We start from the raw sequence: 21,511 nt of genomic DNA, 5'->3' as shown, positions 1-21,511 counted from the left end.
AAAAAATTACTGAGTGCACCTTTAACTCACCCTCATGCTATTCCAGATGTGTATGACTTCCTTTCTTCTGCAACAAACAGAGATTTTTTAGAAGAATATTTCAGCTCTGTAGGTCCATACAATGCAAGTGCATGGGGTCCAGGCATTTCAAGCTCCAAAAATCACATAAAAGGCAGCATAAAAGTAATCCATACGACTCCAGTGCTTTAATCCATGTCCTGAAGCGATGCAATCACTTTGGGTGAGAAACAGATCAATATTTCAATCCTTTTTCACTATAAATCTCCACTTACATTTTTTCAGAATGTTAAAGTGAAAGTGGAGATTTATTGTAAAAAAAAAAAAGATCTTAAATATTGATCTGTTTTTCATCCACATCTATCATTTCGCTTTTAAGACATGGATGTAACCACTGGAGTTTTATGGATTACTTTTATGCTGCCTATATGTTGTTTTTGGACCTTCAAAATTCTGGCCACCATTCATTTGCAGTGTATGGACCTACAGAACTTAAATATTCTTCTAAAAATCTCTGTGTTAAGCAGAAGAAAGTCAAACACATCCGGGATGGCATGAAAGTGAGTAAATTATATATATATATATATATATATGTTTTTTTTTTTTTTTTTTTTTTTTGGGTGAACTGTCCCTTTAATGGTACAGTACAGAAGGATTGTTGCACACTCTTTTATACCCTTATTTTAATAAGAGCATCGCAAAGGTGAAGCAAATGAGATCGTCCTCGTGAGAGTGCTGGTATGTGCGAGCGCTTGTGACACTGACTGACAGCAGCGCGCGATAGTGGGCTTGTCCAATCTCCCCTATATGGCTTTGGATGGGAGCTCTATGCTAATATCGGCAGGACAGGAGAAGCGTCTCTCCGCTGCTTGCTGTCAGTGGTGGCTTTCGGAGTCTAGGCTCTTCTACAGCCATGGCCGAAGGTGGTGAAGGGGAAGATGAAATTCAGTTCTTACGAACTGTGAGTAAAACTCAGCTGTTTATTTTGCAAATTAAATCGCTTGGTTTCGTTGCATTGTTGTCTTGTTATGCATTCTTGGGGGGTAATTGCGATCAAGACAGCCTAATGCTGAGACATCAAAAATGTTGGCTCACATGCCGGGTTGAAAGCAACGCTGTTGGATTTTTCTCAGTGGTCGTATTGGTTTATTTACATTCCTTACGCTTTTATTACATATTATTTTTCATAATAGTATTTCCATATTTGGAACTTGACTCAGGTCAGAGATTGCGCTCGCGACGCACCTGTAGGCTCGCGATTCAGTTTCTGTCACTTTTTTCTGTGAGTTTTCATATGTAGGTCTGTCTTAGAACAAACATTTTTTTTATTTGTTAATTATTTGTTGTGATTTCCAATAACGCGACACAGGAGTTAATGTGCGCGCGATTTGTAAATAAATCAAATTTACGCTCGCGCGCAGTGTTTGTCAAAGAATTCTCCAGTACATTCCATAAAGAAGTGCCCTGTTTTTATGTTCATAAAGTACTCTCAGATGCAATTACATTTAATACGATCCCCTCACCTTCTTTAGGACTTTTCTATTTCTGTGGTTCGACGCAGATTGGTTACAGAGATGCCATGGCGTATGGCAGTTACCTGCGTGAACGACATAACAGGATACGACACCGTGGTTTAAATTACCGTCACAGTTGAGTTAGTTATGAAAAATTAAATGCGTGCTGTATTGACTGCTTACGATGTTTTAAAGGTTGTTATCTACAATCATTTATAATCAGAAGTGTTTCTAATGAGGCTCTGGCAATATGCCTGGATGGGAGTGCTGCAGTGACACATAACATTCAGATGCCATGAGGATATGCACTAAAAAAATAAATAACAAATAAATAAAGACTAGTAAGATTCACTTAATTTTTATTTAGCAAGATTTTCCACACAAGTACATTTTTATGGCATAAAATTAAGTAAAATCTACTTCATGAAATAATATTGATTAAAGTGGGTGAGTAAATGTAACTTACACATTTCAGTTAATGCAGTAACTCTTACTTATATAACTGGCTTAAACAGAATTTAATAGGCTTAGTAAACCCCCCCCAAAAAAACATCACATTGTCAAATTTCTTAAATGTATGTTTCATCATGCAATCACATGGCATGGACACTTTCCACAGGAAAGTTATATGCATTCTATACAATTTCACCTCACATTATTGGTAATAGTGTGCATGCAGACCTCATCACTTGGTGCAGAAGAGACATTGATGGTAACAATCAACAAATTTATTTTTATTTTTATCATGAACAGGTAATTTTGAATAGAAAATGAGCTTCAGACTTCACAAAACAAGAAGTTACCAAACGTAACAAAATCAACATTAAAAATAGTGTAAATCAACTGGCAAAAAGTGAAACTATGCAAGCTTATTAATTATTCAAGCCCCAGTGCATACTGGGAACACCAGCTTCAAAAAGTTAAAATGTACTTATTTTATTTACTTGTGAAATTTACTCAAATTAGCAAATTAATATGTCAGTGTTTTCTACTTCAGGAGTGATACATGATCATGCATTGTAAAGATAACAAACAATCATAAATATTAAGCTAGAGCATTCTTTTTTATGTTTGAATTGAGTATAATCAAAGACTTTCTAGCAAGTCAGTCCACTGGCGGCCATCTTTAGAATGCTCCCGGGAAGCTATCTACAGTCATGAAAGTGCAGCTCCTATCTACTTGACCAAAATCTACAAAATTATTTGTTAAGATTACGATCAAAGAACATATTTCAAATCAGCAGTAAAATCTGACAACACTGTACTCATAAATGTGCATCGTAACCTCAAATTACACACAAAAAAATTCCATTCTGCTGGTTTGGATAGCTAATGCTCATACCCGTTAATGAGTTGATTGACAGGTGATGTCTGTATCTAAAAGGTGATTGGCTCTTTTACCTGTAAGGCGGGACTTTCTTTCTACATCTGTTGACTGTTGAGCATTCCAATTTCTCTCATTCATTTTAATATAAGTGGCTAAATAGCTAAATAGTTTCTGGTATAAATGTAGAATTTACTTAATATTTTCAAGTTTATGTTTAAAATAACTTATTTAATATAGAAAGTACTCAATCTTTTCTGCTATATTTACTTCACCACAAAAAAAAAAAAAAAAAAAAAAAATATATATATATATATATATATATATATATATATATATATATATATATATATATATATATATATATTTATATTTTTTATATATATTTTATATAAATATATATATATAAATATATATATATATATATATTTTTTTTTCTGTGTGGTATGTGAATTATCTGATGACATAGTTATAGATTATATGACATTATATATCAGGAGTAATTGGATAAATCAAAGGTTAGGAGACACATAATTTAAAGTTATATATAACTTTATGTATAGGCTACACATATGAACCAAAATAATTGGGGTGCCCAATTAGCAAATGTCTAATAGAAGTATTGTTGTATTGACTTAATGAATTGAGAATCAACAGTTTATAATTTATGATTAGTTTAAGGATTAGGTTTGTATTTGCATTAGCATGGTTGACATTTTCTTATCTTTTTAATTTGTATTTGAAACATCTATCAAATCACTCACTTTGCTGTTAAAGCGCTAGAGCGAAGGCAGTGAAGGTTACAGTCTCACTATATAGCAGTGCCTATTGGACATTAATGCACCTTGTAGACCTCAGTGAAATGTGCCCTAGTTCAGTATTTGCTGTTGGGTGGCTACTCGCACTACACACAAAAATACAGCAGACACATGGTTTTCTCACTCCAGTTACTGACCATTTAATATGCAACAACCGTAAGTTCTCTTTTGATATGGCTGGTTTATGCTTTTGCTATAGGAAATAGTTCATTGTTATGCAATCAGAAAGAAGGCTCAACTAATGCAATATAATCTGCTGGACATCAATAATGGAAAGCATAAAATCCAGTTAAGGTTTAATCAGTGAGTGGAGGGTAAAAAATTATTATTTTAAATATTATTAAAAATAAATACTACAACAAAAATCAGAAGTCATTTCACCAGTATCAATATTGGTTCCACAGGTTACTAAAACTCACGAACTTAGGCAAAGTTGGTTATTTATTAGTTTTGGGTTCGAGTTCACCTTTCGAGTCTTTAAACAATCGAGTCCGAGTCCAAAAGTGGCCGAGTCTGAGTCAGAATGAATCTGTTCAAGAATCTGAATTAAAATTGTAACCGTAAACTCAACATCAATATATTAAGCTTATTTTATCCTTCACAATTAAGAAAAACAATTTGTCAATATAAATGCAAAAAACAAATTATTAGCATCCTGCTGAAATTTTTTTTAAAGTTGTTTCAGAATGAAAGCATATGCTTTAGGTGTATGAAGACAAAACTGTCCTTCATCACACTTCTTATTGCGTTCTGTTGACATTTCAGTTATTTGTTGCTTTTCACCTCCACTCAAACATACACCAAAGAAAGTGAAAGCTGCATTAGTCATTACAACCAGAGTTATTATTATTTCTTCTTCATTTTCAATTTGTCCATTCAATTTAGTTTAGTTTTATCTAAAATTATGGGTGAAATACATTTAATGTAATTAATTTAATACATTTAATGTGTTTAATACATTTAATAAATGGTAATATTAAAATATTGAATGCCCATAAAATTAAATACAACAACATAAAAAAAAAACAGAAAAGATCAGATATCATTAAAAAATATTTATATACTACAGTACTACACTTCACACTTTTCAGTCCTCCTGCTGTGTCCAGGTGTAGCCTACTTCCCTAAAGTCATGATCAAACTCACCTTGGGCTGACATTTCATTCTTTTCACATTATATTTAGTATTGCCACTGAAACGCAAGTGCCAGCTTTACAGGTAACACACAGAGGTTGCGCAACAAATATGTGATGGACTGAATTGTACAATTTCCATCATGGTGTATTTCATCTGTCATATTAGTTTAAATGTCCCTGATACATATAGGTGAATTACGGATTGGGCCAATTGGGCCAGTGCCCAGGGGCCCTTGACTACCAGGGGCCCGGGAGGGCCCTGGGCTGCAAGGTCTCGTGGCCCATCTACTTTGAAAACAAATATTTAATATAAGCTTGAATATGTGGGCCCCACATCTTGTACAAGGCCCCCACAATAGGGCCCTGTGACAATGAGGGCCCTCATTCCTCTTATAGGACCCTTTTCCCTTCCTTTTTCTAATTACATTTTTTGAGCCACTCTTTAATTGTAATGTCATGCTTTTCTATAGAGCTAGGAGAGGAAGTTGTCATGGCCAAATCTGAAACCTTTGGTATCTCTAAAAAGCCCAGGGTGTCCTCTTAAGATACACAAACTATATACTATTATTGCTTTAATTGCATGTTTGACATATATATATATATAAAAAAAAAAAACTTGGCTCTGGTGGTTGGAATAAAATACGATTTTGATATTCAATTTTGTGTGGTACAAAAGTACTGATTTATCTATATACGTAAAGTTTGTCGAGACAAAATATAATGTTGGATTGACAAAACCTTGTCTTAAAGTTTTAAATTGTTTTAAATAGGGTATAAATAGGGTATAGGGATGATCACTTCTGAATGGAACACTGATGAGTTAGAAAAGATATGGCAGCGCAAGCCAGAACTGCCTAAACTCTTTGCAGAGTTTCACTGAACCCATGCACAGATGCTGTAAGACAAGAATTTGCAAGTATTTCCATTGAGTTTATATTGATATACTGTATATATCAAATGCTAAAATACTGTCTCTTTAAGAACAGTGGCTGTTCAATTAACAGTTGAGTGGTTTCTTTACCACATCCGTGCTGTGTGTTTGAATTAATCTGACTGTAAATAACAGTATTAAAAGAGTGCACGCTGCTGCTCTCAGCCCGAATAATCACACATAAGGACATATACGTATGAAAACTGCTGCGCAGTATCAAATACACAGAATGTATGATAGTACTAACTGTAGAAAGCACATCAATATGAAGACAAAGCCAAATCCCGGACATTTAGAGGCAATTTTGAAATCCCTGAGTCCGAACTCGAGTACCCCAATTCTACTATTTATTGTTCAAGTGAGATTTGACAGACTTCTCTAAATCCAGATGTAGAGTTCGCCAGTACAGTAGCAGTGGGCTTATTTGGAGTTTATGTTGTTCTGAAAGCCTTTTGCATTCCTGGGTTTAAATTTAGCCTCTTAAAAGTTAATGCTTCCACCCCACATACGCACACAGTTCTCAGGCACCACCTCCATAGGTCATTGCATCAGCTAGTTTAACAAGCCAGACCACTGATGTTTCAACACCATTTTTATTAGCACAGTATCACATTTTAAAGTCAACAACCACCACAACATGTGCTAAGATATAAAAAAATACTGCAAAGAGATTCTGCAAACCTGGATTAGTATAACATATCCTCACCTTAACTATCCTTAGATTTACTAAAGACAAGTGTTGGTGGGAGTTTGAGTATGAAGAATAGCACACTTTGATGTAAAATAGAATTGTGTGGTTCAAAGTTCTTTAGCATAACACCCCTATAAGAACTGTTTCATAGGTCTTCTTTATACCTTTTGTAATTCTTTGAATGTTTTTTATATTTTCATATGTAATATGCCTCTTTAGTCCAAAAATAATTTGATAATATTAGCATAATTTTTAGAAGCTTGTAATTTGTCAAGTTTATTGACTCCCAAAAGAACAAATCACCACAGACTGTAGTTTGTCTTCTCCTAATAAAAAGCGAACATAATATGGGCAGCTTTTTACCTGTATTGAAGTGTAAGGAGCTGTATGATGACATATGACAGTTGTTCATGCATCTTGTATTTCATGCAAAGGAACTGCTACACATGGAGCCCCATGTCATAACAGCAGTCATGAGAGCCATGATGCCACTCTGCAGAGAACTGACTGTGGCATATATAGTTCACCCATGCATGAAGAGTACAGTGATAATGTCCCTCTCCTGTATTTAAAAATTGATGTGTGTAATTTCTTTTAATGTTAAAATATTTTCTCATATCCCAGTTTAATATGCAGGGACAACTGCAAGTAAGCCAACTGTAGGCTGATTAACTTCTGTGTCTCTGTGGTGCTGTCAAAACATTGTTTAAGCATTCCAACTAGCCTGACACAGCAAAATCGGCTCAATCAATGATAGACGGGGGAGTGTTTGGGAAACCTGTTTGAAAACAGTCAATTTCATTTGGTCATGTTTGTGGCTCAGAAATTACACACTTCAACTTTAACAAATTGACAGATGCAAATGAAAGTAACTGAAATTAGCATGGATTTCAAATAATAAAAGTCAAAGTCTTTAGTTTGCATGTACATTTTTTTTGATAAATTCAAAGAGTTGACAGTGGTGTGGTCAACCAAAATGGATTTTTCATTGGCTGGTAACCGATATAATGTCGATACACATATTATATGCTGAGATTTAACAAGCCATTTTTAGACCACATTTATCAATATTTCATATAATATCAATGTTTTAATATTTTATGTATTATTCTTTGACAAAGCTGTTAGTGGGTCAACATGACGCTGATTTCTTTGGTCCAGATCTATTAAATTATTCAAAAATACATTAGAAAATGCAATTCACACAAAACAATTACTTGAATACACCTCTTCTATGATGAACGTGTTTTCAAATACTGAGTTTAATGTCATTTTTATATTTTTTCTGGGACTTAAAGTAACAATTGCCATGTGGTGTAACCCAAACAGAGACTTTCATTTCTACAAACTTGACACGTGTTTCAAACTAGATTTTTTAAAGATTTCTAATTTTGTATCTCCACAGACAATCTTAATTGTCAATGACGCTGGTACATTTTGGAACTAGTGCAAGGGAGAGCTAATGATTCTTTTCTTTATTGGCCAAGCTGGCAAAGTTATTGCCCAGTGCGGATAATCTGAACAGCCCAATATCAGCTGATTTTATCTGCCTTGCCGATATCGGTCTGTTGCTTGTAACAATTATAATGTTTTACTTTCAGTTGTCTGGATGTCTCTCATGCACATATGATTAAGGGTGTGTTCACACTTGTAGTTCGGTTCTCTTGGTTCACTTGGTCCGGACCAAAAAAGAAAATTATACATTTAGTCCTGGTTCGCTTAGCATTCACACTAGCATTTTTAACACCGAACCTAAAGCTACAAAACAAAAGGCATAAAGATAAGGTCACAACCTGATTGGACAGCTTTTATGACATATATTTTGCAACGGAACTTGCCGAACATCCAAAACAATGCTGGCTGCTGGGCTAAATGCACTTGTTGGATTTATGTATGTACATTACATTTATGCATTTAGCAGATGCTTTTATCCAAAGTGACTTACAGTGCACTTATTACAGGGACAATCCCCCCGGAGCAACCTGGAGTTAAGTGCTTTGCTCAAGGACACAATGGTGGTGGCTGTGAGGATTGAACCAGCAACCTTCTGTGCTTTAGCCCACTATGCCACCACCACACCATACTGTATATATGGTGGTATTTTTATCTAATAAAATGTGTAAAGGAGTCAAAACAGTGCCAGAAATTCCTCTGTTGCACACACAAATGAAGATATGCTGCAAGGACGACTGGCGGCGTTTCCGACGCCTGTACCGAACTGTAATGGGCAACATAGCAACTATGATGAGAAGAACCAAGTATGCTTGAGGTCAGTAGGCAAATTACTTCCTGTTATTGGTCCGTTTAGACATCTTTGGTCCATGCTGCGTTCATATATCAATCAAACCACACCAGAGTTCGTTTGGAAGTGGACTGAGACCCACTATTCAGAGGGTCACGGTCCGCATGTTTGGTGCGCACAAATGTTCAGATGGCAGCGTTCACACTTGTTCAAATGAACCACACTAACAGAGCAATCGCACAAGAGTTCTTTTTAATCAAACCAAACCTGCCAAGTGTGAACACATCCTAAATAATAGACCAATATAAAAGAAAAAGCTTTTCATTTGATGTCTGTATTTCTGTTTGAAAATCTGATTGAAAAGTATTTCCTCACTTTTGGGATTGTGCATCAGATTGAGAGATTTTTGACCAATTATATTTCTTGAAGGGGACTTTTTATTTCTCTGGTGGTTCTAGATGAAAATCATAATATTTGTCTTTGACCTCATAGTAGCACAGGTGATCTTCCAATTCTCATGTCTAAAAAAGGTTTGTTTTAGGAAATGCTTCTGCTACATTTAATTACACTATGTAACACAATTTTTGTTCCTGGGTAGTAAGTGTTATTTCCTAATTGCTTATGCCTCAAAAATATAGAAAATGTACCTATTTCCAATGAGAAAACGGGTGAATTTGTGTCTTTCCGTTCACATAAAGTCAGAAAAAAACAACATATGAATCCAAATTAACATGTATACTAAAGTAATTAAAAAATGACTACAAAAGATTTAGAAGTGAGTAGTTTTTCGAGATTTACATTTATACTGTAAATCACTTTCACAAATCAGCCCCCAAATGTACTCATCATACTTCAAGGCATCCAGCAAGGTCTTGATGCTGTTGTAATCCTCTTTGAGGTGCACCGAGTGAGCCAGGGGAAGAGATGGGTACTTGTTACCATTATGGAGCAGCTAGGCTTTGAGGCTCCTGGATGAGCTGTCAATGAAGAGACGCCACTCATTCTGGTTACAGGCGAGTCCGATTGCCTCGAACAGACTGGTCACATTATGGCAGAAGCAGAGCCCATCTTGACGGGTGAAGAAGCTGAAAAAAGGTTGGTGAAGCTTCCTCTGATCTGCAACTTGAACACTTTCATCCAACAAGTTTCACAGCTTGAGTCTAGACGTCAAAAGGTCAGCATTGGACTTGGTGAGACCAAGATCTCTAATCAAGTCGTTGAGGTCTTTTTGGTTGGGGTAGTACGGGTTTCTCTCCTCAGCTCCACCTCTGAAATTGTCATCTGGATCTACAACATCTTCCTTGCTCTCTGACTTGCTGCTCGCTTCTAAAGACGGCTGCTCTCTCTCCGGAGGAGTGGGTACAGGGAGCTCATGGCAGTGTGGTACCGGGGTGATGGATGAAGGAAGGTCCAGATACATGATAGCAGGTGCATTCTTGCCAGTCCGACGTTTGTAAGGGTCCACCATGCAGAAGTAGCAGTTGCTTGAGTGGTCAGTGGGTTCCCGCAAAATTCTTGGGATAGCGAACTTCATGGCTCTCTTTTCCCCGCTGTACCATCCTACAAAAATACATTTATTTCACCCATGACTAATGTGAAAGAGATTCTTGCAACATTTTTCATATATGAAATATTTTTTATATCTGCGTATCTTATCATGTGGCTTGTTGAGTGCGTTGCCACGGAGACATAGCGCATGTGGAGGCTTCACACCATCCACCGCGGCATCCGCGCCCAACTCACCACGCGCCCCACCGAGAATGTACCACGAGGAGGTTATCCCATGTGACTCTACCCTCCCTAGCATCTGGGCCAATTTGGTTGCTTAGGAGACCTGGCTGGAGTCACTCAGCACACACTGGGATTCAAACTAGCGAACTCCAGGGGTGGTAACCAACGTCTTCTACCACTGAGCTACCCAGGCCCCCCAAAGTTTTACAATTTTAAAAATTAACAAATTTTATATCATAAAATTCCGAGCAACAATTGTCCATATTATCTTCCAGAGTTTTTTTTTGCAGTGCTCGCAGGTGAAATGAGGTGGTCCAGGGTTTGTCTTGATCCCCGACAGGCATGCTGAAATATGCCTTGTAGGCCTCACATATCTTAGCAGATGCTTCCACAGAGTACTTTTTCTCTCTTGTCTTGATAAATTGGCCGCAGACATGGCAAAATGCGTCTGCCGGATGCTTGCAGCCTCTTGATGCCATCTCAGAAAAATGCAGATATGTATCCACTTAGGCAGCTGTAACTAAACTGAACTGGTGGGCTTAAGGCCCCTGTATTTATACTACTATTTATATTACTGGAAAGTTCTAGAAGTTACTCCAAGTTTACTCAGCACTGAATCTATCTGGAATGTTCATATCACTGTCCTGGTCACAAACGCAAAGTTTGTGGGGGATAATAGCCATTTTCTATACTTTTGAGGCATAAGCAATTAGGAAATAACACTTACAAAAAAAAAAAATTGTTACACGGTGTTATTATAGCTGTACATTTGCAGCACACCAAACTCTTTTGACAGCCCTTAGGGTGTGTATCTGTGATAAGCAATTGTGGTGTAGATGGGGGAGATTTTAAAGTATTTTGTGCTTATCTGCTCTCACTATTCCACCTTCACCGTGGCAGTGCTGAGCGTTGAATGCTCTCTGACTGTGAGTAAGGAGAGGCGCACAGGTAAAAGGTAAACCACAGCGCTTTGGGCCTGAGCTGAAACCTGCAGTGTACATGAATTGACTATGTGCCCCACTGTGGTCTGAATCAGGCTGCTGACGAGTGACTTGTCTGCCCTCTATGAGCTTCATGTGGCAGGCTTAGGTAATTGAGCTTCTTTCAGGTAAATTAAACAGACTTGATGTCACAGCTCTTGTTGTGCCCTCTGGCATTAGTTTGTCCCAAAAGTATACAAGCCATCTGTGCTGAAGGACAACACAACTGCTCTGACTTAAAGTGTGTTGTGGATGTGTTTACTGAGCATTTGTAAAGCATGTTTAGTGTATAATTTGTCTGACAGAATTACATTGCAGACTGATACACAACATGTCCAAAAGTACGTGGACAAACAAACACCACAACAATGTGCTTGCTGAACATTTCATTTAAAAAACATTAGCATTGTAGGAATAGTTCATCCAAAAATGAAGTTTCAGTCATAAGTTTCATTCAGTATGACTTTCTGTCTTATGCAGGATACAAAAGGATAATTTTTATTGAATAGCCCAGCTCTATTCAGTACAGCTGCAGTTGATAGTGACACACTTTAAAGCTTAAAGCAATATTCTGGGTTCTATACAAGTTAAGCTCAGTTAACAGCATTTGTGGCATAATGTTGATTAATGTAAAAAATGTATATTGCAGAGTTACTTTTTTTTTTTTTTTTTTTGGGAGTGTTTAAAGCCAGAAATATGAAGCTCATAGTTTTATAAAAGCACTTAAATTAATCTGTCTGTTAAAACTCATGTATTGTTTAAATTGTCATTTTTTACCATCGTTTTAGGGTTTACAGCGTTATGTCGTCATGGCGATGAAGTTGTAAAATTGGATATAACTTTACACAGAAAAGTATAGTAAGTGATTCTGTTACTCTAAAGTCATGTTACAATACATATTGTGTACGTCTTGTGGCTGTACTTATGAAACAGTGAGTAGCCTATTTTAACGTTTATGGATTTGCCCCATTAACTTCCTGAGTAAGTTCCTCACTGTTACCTTGATTGTTCTTTTTTAAAAGAAAAGGAGAGACAAGTCAAATACATTTTTGTGGTAATCAACATTATGCCATAACCCGTGATATTCCTTTAAAAAAGGACCCAAAAGTATCATAAAAGTAGTTTTGAATCTTGACGTCAAAATTTGCACTGACAAAATTACTTATATTTCAGGTTGTTTTCTGACCAAACTTATCGCATGCCTTTAGAAGACTTGGAACATGATGCATGAGCTGCAGGGACTACTTTTATGATACATTTGGCTAATTTTTTTTATGCTTTAAAGTGAGCAACTATCAACTGCCATTGTACTGTTTAAACAGCCCAGCATATATATATATATATATATATAGGTTGACTTCCTTAAGCTCGTTATCTTCAAGCAATTAGCTATACCAAGATTATGCAGGCACCAAGGAATTCTTGTCTCAGTGAAGTCGCAACATATCTGTCATAGCTTTGCTTGTCCGACACACAGGCCTCATAGCACCAAGGCGGTCCTGGAGTCACATGCTTACTCAAAGGCACAACAGCTTAGGTCAGAGGAAATATTGAAAACAAGATTTGAACCTGAAAATTGCTCCTGCAGCCCTACAAGTTCTACCCTGTTCAAACTGAATCTGATGCAGCAGTATTTTAATCCACATCCACAGATATCTCTCTACCGGGAGCATGTCTGAATTCATTTGTTTGTGTAGATGGAGGTCACTCAGGCATGCTTGCAAGCCATTTTTGATTGTGTTAGGCTATTTTTCAAGCAGTATGCATGCAAAGTAAGCCTAGACAGCAGAGTAATACAATTTGTATTTTTTGCTGTAGTGGAAGGCATAGTACTAACTGTCTGTGAACCTCTCTCTCTCTCTCTCTCTCTCTCTCTCTCTCTCTCACACACACACACACACCCTTAAGTTTGTCACCCCAACTCGATCGAATTTTTAGCAGTGCTCTCAGACTCCTTTCAAGACATCACAGTATGGCCTTTGTTGTGTCCCTCATGGAGTCGAGAGTGAAATGTCTCTTTAAGGGTGCTTGACAGCACTGGTGAAATAGCTTTTGCATTTTTAATACATTTTCTCTAGACTCTGTCTTGCTGTGTAATACCTTTTCTGTGGGATCATCTTGTGTGAAAGATGCTGGCTTTTTAAGAGGCTTATCACCAGCAGAGATGGTCTATATCAAAGAAGAGTGTCATTTACTGTTGTAAACTCCCTTTTTCTGCCCAATTTGGAATGCCCAGTTCCCAATACGCTGTAAATCCTCGTGGTGGCGTAGTGACTCGCCTCAATCCGGGTGGCGGAGGATGAATCTCAGTTGCCTCAGTGTCTCAGATGTCAATCCGTGCATCTTATCACATGACTTGTTGAGCGTGTCACCACGGAGACATTGTACATGTGGAGGCTTCACGCTATTCTCCGCGGCATCCACACACAACTCACCACGCACCCCACTGAGAGCAAACCACATTATAGTGACCACGAGGAGGTTACCCCATGTGACTCTACCCTCCCTAGCAACTGGGCCAATTTGGTTGCTTAGGTGACCTGGCTGGAGTCACTCAGCGTGCCCTGGATTTGAACTCACAACTCCAGGTGTGGTAGTCAGTGTCTTTACTCGCTGAGCTACACAGTCCCCCAGCTTGATATTATTTAAAATTTCACAACTTAGTCCCATTGTGCATTTTTAGGAAAACTATTTGCTCTAGAATTATTTATTTTTTGCGTGTTTATTAGGTGCTACTAGTTACAAATCAAAAAGGGAAATGAAAAATGCACACAGCAGTCACGCTCTGTTCTCAGGAGGTTAAACCCAAAAAACACATCGTACATCCTTTAAAAAATCCTTGTTTGTGTTACATGGAAAAAAGATAGTCATACAAGTTTGAGACGACATGAGTGTGAGTATTTGATGAGATAATTAAAAATTTTGGCTGAACTATTCCTTTAAGTCATTGTCATTCTTTTCCGTGTCCTCTAAACAGTCCTCTTTTTTTTTAATAAATCCTTGAGTGCACTTTTGCCATTTTAAAAGGCCAGTTCAGGTGTCTGGAATGCAGTGGTGGAGTGATGTTGTACAGTCTCAGTAAAGTGTGCTGAATTGCTGTAGTCTGCTGCAACCTTTATAACTGAGTACTCAGAGCCGGCCCAAAAGATCAGAAAATGCACCTCGCATTTTTGAGTGCGTTTGCACTGTTACCTGATTTGCATAATTTATTCAGTGAACTAAGTGCTAAAACAATGCAGACAGTTTTTGCAAATAAACCATGCTATCATTCTTAGTGAATTCCCCCCAATCTATTTTAAATCAACAATCTATGTTATTAATGTAATATAAATGTCTCTGCAAATAAATCTATTTAGAGTGTGGAGATACAGTAAAATTATGAACTTTTGAATGGCATGTGGTAGGGGCAAGGCGAAGGAATGACTTGAGCACATAACTTTAACTTTCTCGTGCTTGTCTCTCAGTTCAAGGATAACTTATTACTCTCAAGGAGCATTATGCATTAAGGACCCTGCAACTTAGCCGAATGCAGATAAAGAGGTGATAGAGATATGAGCACACACTGCATTCAACCATCTCATTAAGCTGTCAGATACAGGGGCGTGAGCCACCTGCTTGGTAAAGTGCAGTGGCTGGCAATGAATTTGAGTTATTTAGGGAATGTGAATGAGAGTTCAGCTGAGATGAGGGACCCTGAACCATCTCATTAAATCCTTACTTAGATCAGAGCATAATGAAATACTCAATTTTTCTCAAAAGTGTTCTTTTTTGTGGTAATGAACTCCACAAATGTCTTGAATGTTCAACAGTATAAGTTTACATGATTACACCAGCATTAATGCACTCAAAAGTTTAAACCAAAAAAGCACTAATGGCCAGGGCTGGATGAAATTAGTGGACTGAAATAAGTGCAATTAATAATTTCATTGTTTGTTTTATTCATGTCAGTTACAGTGTAAGTTTAATACACATAAACAAAATATAACATATATCAACCGCTTAAATAAAACTTGTGATTTTGTCTGTAAGGCTTTGTACACAAATAATAATATAATATTTGAAATGTTATTCAAATAATAATATTTAATGTATTATAAGTTGTTTTTGTCGAACCCTGAATATTATATTATGATATTGATTATTGTTTTAATTACTATAGCTATTTTAGTATATATTATATTTCTTTATATTATTGTTTATTGTTTACACAAATCTGAAAATAAACCTGTACTGAATATTTAAAGAGCACTAGAAAGAAAGACATACGAAAACTTATTTCATATTTCTATATTTGGCTTGATAGAGTACACAATGATCGCAGTTGTCTCAAATAACTATGATTGGTCAAATAATCACATTTTGTGATCAGGTGATTACTGTATGTAATTATTGAGACAGGCCTTCTAATATTGGCAATTTAAATTTTCTGAAACATACATGGAAGGCATTTTGAGCAGACTATGTATAGTATGATGTTTGTTTGGAGAAAAACAAATACAAATTTTCAGAAGATTGGGTGATTCTACAGTGTTTGAGACAGTGGCTTACTGAGCATGCACATACATTTCAAAATAGCATTGTGGGAGGGGCAAATTAGTATATTCACCTTTTCTTAAGTTCATATCTGGCAGGGCCGGGTGAGTTGTGAGCATTTATTTGGCACCAGAGCATTTCAGGACCTCTCGGGTTACACCCTGTGAAGACTTCAGGCCACACACCCACACCTGTTCATGTCCTTAAAGACAGACACTAAGCTTGGAGAAGGAGAGAGTGGAGAAGCCCTTTTTTCCTCTGTTGCACCTGTGTTTAAACCCACAGGCATGATGACTAAAACAGGGAGCGGGTTGGTTTGGTCTGTCTGCAAGGTGCTGGTTGGGTTGGGCAGAAGTTCTGGGCACACATGGGTATGGTATGTGGACAGACGACTGAAAGTTGGGGCCTGGTTCTTGCCCTTGAGATTTGGAGCGGACCCGCCCCACCCCCCAAGTGTCCCTAAACACGCAACACCCCTATAGATAGACTGTGATTCTGCCCCTTAGCTGTTTTGCAGATGGCTGTGCTGCGCTCCCCTGGATCACTTTGCTGCAGATTCACCAGATTCCTTGGCAAGGGATCTAGGTGGGACTTAACAAGGGGAGAAAGGGAAGATCTCCTCTTTTAGCTATGGAGTAGTGTGCTGCATTAAAGGAATAGCTCACCCAAAAATGAAAATTATTTCATTATTTACTCACCCTCATGTCGTTCTAAGCCTGTATGATTTTCTTTTTTCCTTGGAACACAAAAAGGAGAAATGTACAAAATCTTTTCGACAATTTTAAGTGAATAGTCCCTCCTGGCTGTCAGGCTCCTTAAAGGACAAAAGAAAAAAAACATTGTAAAACCACAGTAAATGTAGTCTACATGACTTGTGCACTTTTTTCCAAGTCTTCAGACTTTGTATGATGAACAGACTGAAATTTAAGTTGCTATTCATTCTCAAATTAAATAATTGATCAACCTCTGTATACAGTGCCCTAATCAAATAATGCAATACATCAGTAACATTAAACCTAATTGGTTCTTGTGTCATGACGTTTGGTTTCGAGTTGTGTAAAAAGCAATGAGTTTTGATGTTATTGTCGTATCGCCATTTTTGTTTTGGGGGCTGAATTTTCAGTTTTGGGTGAACTAGTGGATAATGCTATATTATACAAGGGAACATAGTATACACTGTAGGTACATCTGTTAATCTGTCTCACATATACAGATGCTGTGTAATAATGAAAAACAAGCCAACATCCATTGGACTGTCTCAAAATATGCGAGTAACTGCTTAGCAAAACATCTCGGTTACGTACGTAACCTCGGGTCCCTGAGATGAAGGGAACGAGACATTGAATTCTGCTAACGCATATGGGGAGTGTCCTTCTACATGACCTAGTTGAAACCTCTCCATAATAATGCCAATGTTCTAATATTGGCTGTGGTGTTTGAGCCATGTTCGAAGCTGTTCGCTATAAAAGCAGGCATGCAAACACCATTCCTCAGAATTTTCTGACTGAGGAACAAAGAGAAAATTGCTCACACCTCAAAGAATTCTGAGTCTTGTAATGTGGCCAGCATTCTCAATGTCTTGTTCCCTTCGTCTCAGGGAACCAAGGTTACATATGTAACCGAGACATTCCCTTATGACCCGAGACGTTCCCTTACGACTCAATACACTTGACATTGCATCTGCTAACGCATATGGGGAACAGAATCCCATCACGCCACACTACACGACGTAACCTTCCCAGAGAAGAAACATGATGCCGCAGTCTAGTGGGACATCAACCGACATGAGTATGCCGCAAGTGAATGACCCTCATGGTCAGCCAGGAGGGGATATACACTACTGTTCAAAGATTTGGGGTCACTTGCCTGAAATGATTCTCATGATCTTAAAAACCTTTTGATCTGAAGGCATATGCTTAAATGTTTGAAATTAGTTTTGTAGACAAAAATATAATTGTGCCAACATATTAATTTATTTAATTACAAAACTAAAATTTAATTTAAAAAAAACTTTTTTGAAATGGATGACTGGGACCGAATAATTAAGAAAAGCAGCCACTAAGTGCCCAGCATATAGATGGGAACTCCTTCAATACTGTTTAAAAAGCATCCCAGGGTGATACCTCAAGAAGTTGGTTGAGAAAATGCCAAGAGTACATTTCTGCACAATCTAGGCAAAGTGTGGCCAAAGATGCTGAAATATAACATAGTTTTGATCTATTTCTGACTTTTTTAGTCACAACATAATTCCCATATTTCCATTTTTATTATTCCATAGTTGTGATGAATTTACTATTATTCTAAAATGTGAAAAAAAAAAAAAAAAAAAAAAATATATATATATATATATATATATATATATATATATATATATATATATATATATATAATATATTAGCGGAAGATATACATCGCATGGGGTTACCTACGGGGAACCACCACATGCGGAGCACCTACCCCAGTACAGGGCTTTAGTTAGCACGTGTACTGGGCCAGCAGCAAGTCTCTCCGAAAACTCGTCTGCCACAGGGCTCAGAGGAAATCAACCAGGGAACACAGTTTGTGAACACTACTGGGAGTTAACGGCGCAAGTCTTCAGCTCAGGGGAGGTGAAAGGCGCTATGCGCAAGTGATACACCCGGCCGGCTGTCCCGGACTTACCTGCTTGTGAGTGCCACTACACGGGATGAAACCGATTCCACCCGGAGGTTGTAGAACCTCGCAAAGGTGTTGGGTGTTGCCTATCCCGCTGCTCTGCAAATGACTGTTAGAGAGGCGCCCCTGGTCAAGGCCCAGGGGGCCGCTACACCCCTGGTAGAATGGGCTCGTAGCCCTACCAGGGGGCGGCACGTCCTGGGCGTGATATGCCATAGTTATGGTGTCAATGAGCCAGTGGGCGATCCTCTGCTTGGAGACAGCGCTTCCTTTCCTCTGTCCACCAAAGCAGATAAAGAGCTGCTCAGAGACTTTAAAGCTCTGCGTGCGATCCAAATAGATGCGTAAAGCGTGCACCAGACACAGCAACGTCAGGGCTGGGTCTGCCTCCTCCTGGGGCAGCGCTTGCAGGTTCACCACCTGGTCCCTAAAAGGGGTCGTAGGAACCTTGGCACATAGCCCGGTCAGTGTCTCAGGATCACGTGAGAGTAGCCCGGACTAAACTCCAGGCACGTTTCGCTGACAGAGAACGCTTGGAGGTCTCCTACCCTCTTGATGGAAGGGAGCGCAATCAGGAGGGCAGTCTTCAAAGAGAGTGCCTTAAGCTCAGCTGAAAGGCTCAAAGGGGGCTCTCTGTAGACCCTGAAGAACTACAGGGAGGTCCCATGAGGGAACGAGGCACGGTCTGAAGGGATTCAGCCTCCTGGCGCCTCTCAGGAACCTGATGATCAAGTCGTGCTTCCCTAAGGACTTACCGTCCACTGTGTCGTGGTGTGCCGCTATAGCAGCTACATACACCTTCAAGGTGGAAGGGGACAGCCGCCCTTCCAACCTCTCCTGCAGGAAGGAAAGCACCGATCCAACTGCGCATCTCTGGGGGTCTTCCCGTCGGGAAGAACACCACTTAGCGAACAGACACCACTTAAAGGCATACAGGCGCCTCATAGAGGGGGCCCTAGCCTGAGTGATCGTGTCTACCACCGCGGGTGGTAGACCGCTTAGGTCTTCCGTGTCCCATCCAGGGGCCAGACATGGAGATTCCAGAGGTCTGGTCGTGGGTGCCAGATGGTGCACCATCCCTGAGAAAGAAGGTCCTTCCTCAGGGGAATTCGCCGGGGGGGACTGTCACGAGGAGCGTGAGGTCCGAGAACCATGTCTGGGTGGGCCAGTAGGGTGCTACCAGGAGGACCTGCTCCTCGTCCTCCCTGACCTTGCACAAGGTCTGTGCAAGTAGGCTTACTGGGGGAAATGCATATTTGCGCAGTCCAGGGGGCCACCTGTGTACCAGCACATCTATACCGAGAGGTGCCTCAGTCAGGGCGTACCAGAGCAGGCAGTGGGAGGATTCTTGGGAGGCAAACAGGTCTACCTGTGCCTTTCCGAATCGACTCCAGATCAGCTGGACCACCTGAGGGTGGAGTCTCCACTCACACCTGAGGGTAACCTGCCGTGACAGTGCGTCCGCTGCAGTGTTGAGGTCACCCGGGATGTGAGTGGCTCACAGCGACTTGAGGTGCTGCTGTCTCCAGAGGAGGAGACGGCGGGCGAGTTGTGACATACAACGGGAGCGCAGACCGCCTTGACGGTTGACATATGCTACCATTGCCGTGTTGTCTGTCCGAACTAACATGTGCTTGCCCTGGATCAATGGCCGGAACCTCCGTCTCAGAGGCGCTTCGAAGCCTTCCATGGGTTCTTGGCAGCCGGCCGTGAGACGGGTGGCGTCTGCTTCCTGCGGTGGGCTCCACGCTGGGGCCGGGCCGAAGGGGTAGGCTGCGGTGGAGCTGGTGCAGTCACCGCAGGGGGACGCCCTTGGCGACGAGCAGGCAGGGTGCGGGATCTTGAGTTGCGCCGGGGCAGTAAGTGCCGGATAGCCTCCGTCTGCTGCTTCACCGTCGAGAACTGCTGGGCAAAGTCCTCAACGGTGTCGCCGAATAGGCCAACCTGGGAGATAGGGGCAGCAAGGAACCGTGACTTGTCGGCCTCATCCATCTCGACCAGGTTGAGCCAAAGGTGGCGCTCCTGGACCACTAAGGTTGACATCGCCCGCCCGAGAGACTGCACCGTGACCTTCGTCGCCCAGAGAGCGAGGTCGGTCGCCAAGTGCAGCTCCTGCATTAAATCTGGGGCGGAACTACCCTCGTGCAGTTCTTTTAGCACATTGGCTTGGTGGACCTGCAGGAGAGCCATGGCATGCAGGGCGGAGGCGGCTTGTCCAGCGGCACTGTAGGCTTTGGCCAACAGGGAAAGCATGTCCGTCATTTCTGCATCAGCCTGTGACTGGGCAACCGTCCCCGAGGGGGGGCGCCCAGCTGAGGCTTCTGCGTCCAACTGGACGAGCCCGCTCTCCGATGCTGCGCTCAAGAGCTCATCAGCTTCGCGGGCTCCGAACAAGAGGTCGAATTCGCCATGAGGCGAGCCGGCGGACTCATCCGGAAGCCCGATCGTCGCAGACGAGCGTAATGGGGAATGGGAGGTCCGTGGGGGGATACCCGGCGGAGGTGGTCCCACTAGGGTCCTCAAATCGCCCCCAGTGCTAGCCGCGCTGGCCTCATACCCGTAGGTAGAAGGATCGAGGTGGGGAGCCGCTGCGGTGGCTTGCTTTCGTAAGAAAAGCCGCAACGTTGCCATGGTCATATTCTCGCAGTGAGTACATGATCCATCCACGAACGCTGTCTCCACGTGAGTCACGCCCAGACACGAAAGACAGCGATCATGACCATCCAAAGTTGAGAGGTAACGACCGCAACCAGGAATAACACACAAACGGAAAGGCATCTTTAAAAAGATGCTTCTTTAAAAAGACGTTCTGTGGGTGCCGCTCTTTTAGAGAAATATACTCTCTTATATATAATTATATATATATCTTAAATATACTCCCAGGGGCATTCTCTCAGTGCACCAGTGCAGAGGAGGCAGAAGCCGCTGAAATGCGCCG

General features: G+C 40.2%; 1 protein-coding gene across 1 annotated transcript in view; it reads left to right on the top strand.

Moving 5' to 3' along the window:
* Positions 1 to 916: 916 nt before the first annotated feature.
* The window catches only part of ryr3 (ryanodine receptor 3), a 134,627-nt gene continuing 114,032 nt past the window's right edge, over positions 917 to 21,511 (top strand). The window contains exon 1 of the mRNA XM_051645022.1: positions 917 to 979. Coding sequence (XP_051500982.1) covers positions 932 to 979 — 48 coding nt within the window. The 5' untranslated portion in view covers positions 917 to 931. The remainder of the gene's footprint in view (positions 980 to 21,511) is intronic.

This window comes from Myxocyprinus asiaticus, chromosome 19, assembly GCF_019703515.2.
Source record: "Myxocyprinus asiaticus isolate MX2 ecotype Aquarium Trade chromosome 19, UBuf_Myxa_2, whole genome shotgun sequence".
In the NCBI taxonomy this organism is placed as follows: Eukaryota; Metazoa; Chordata; class Actinopteri; order Cypriniformes; family Catostomidae; genus Myxocyprinus; species Myxocyprinus asiaticus.
The sequence above is the reverse complement of the archived record's forward strand: the minus strand, read 5'-3'. Positions and strand labels throughout refer to the sequence as shown.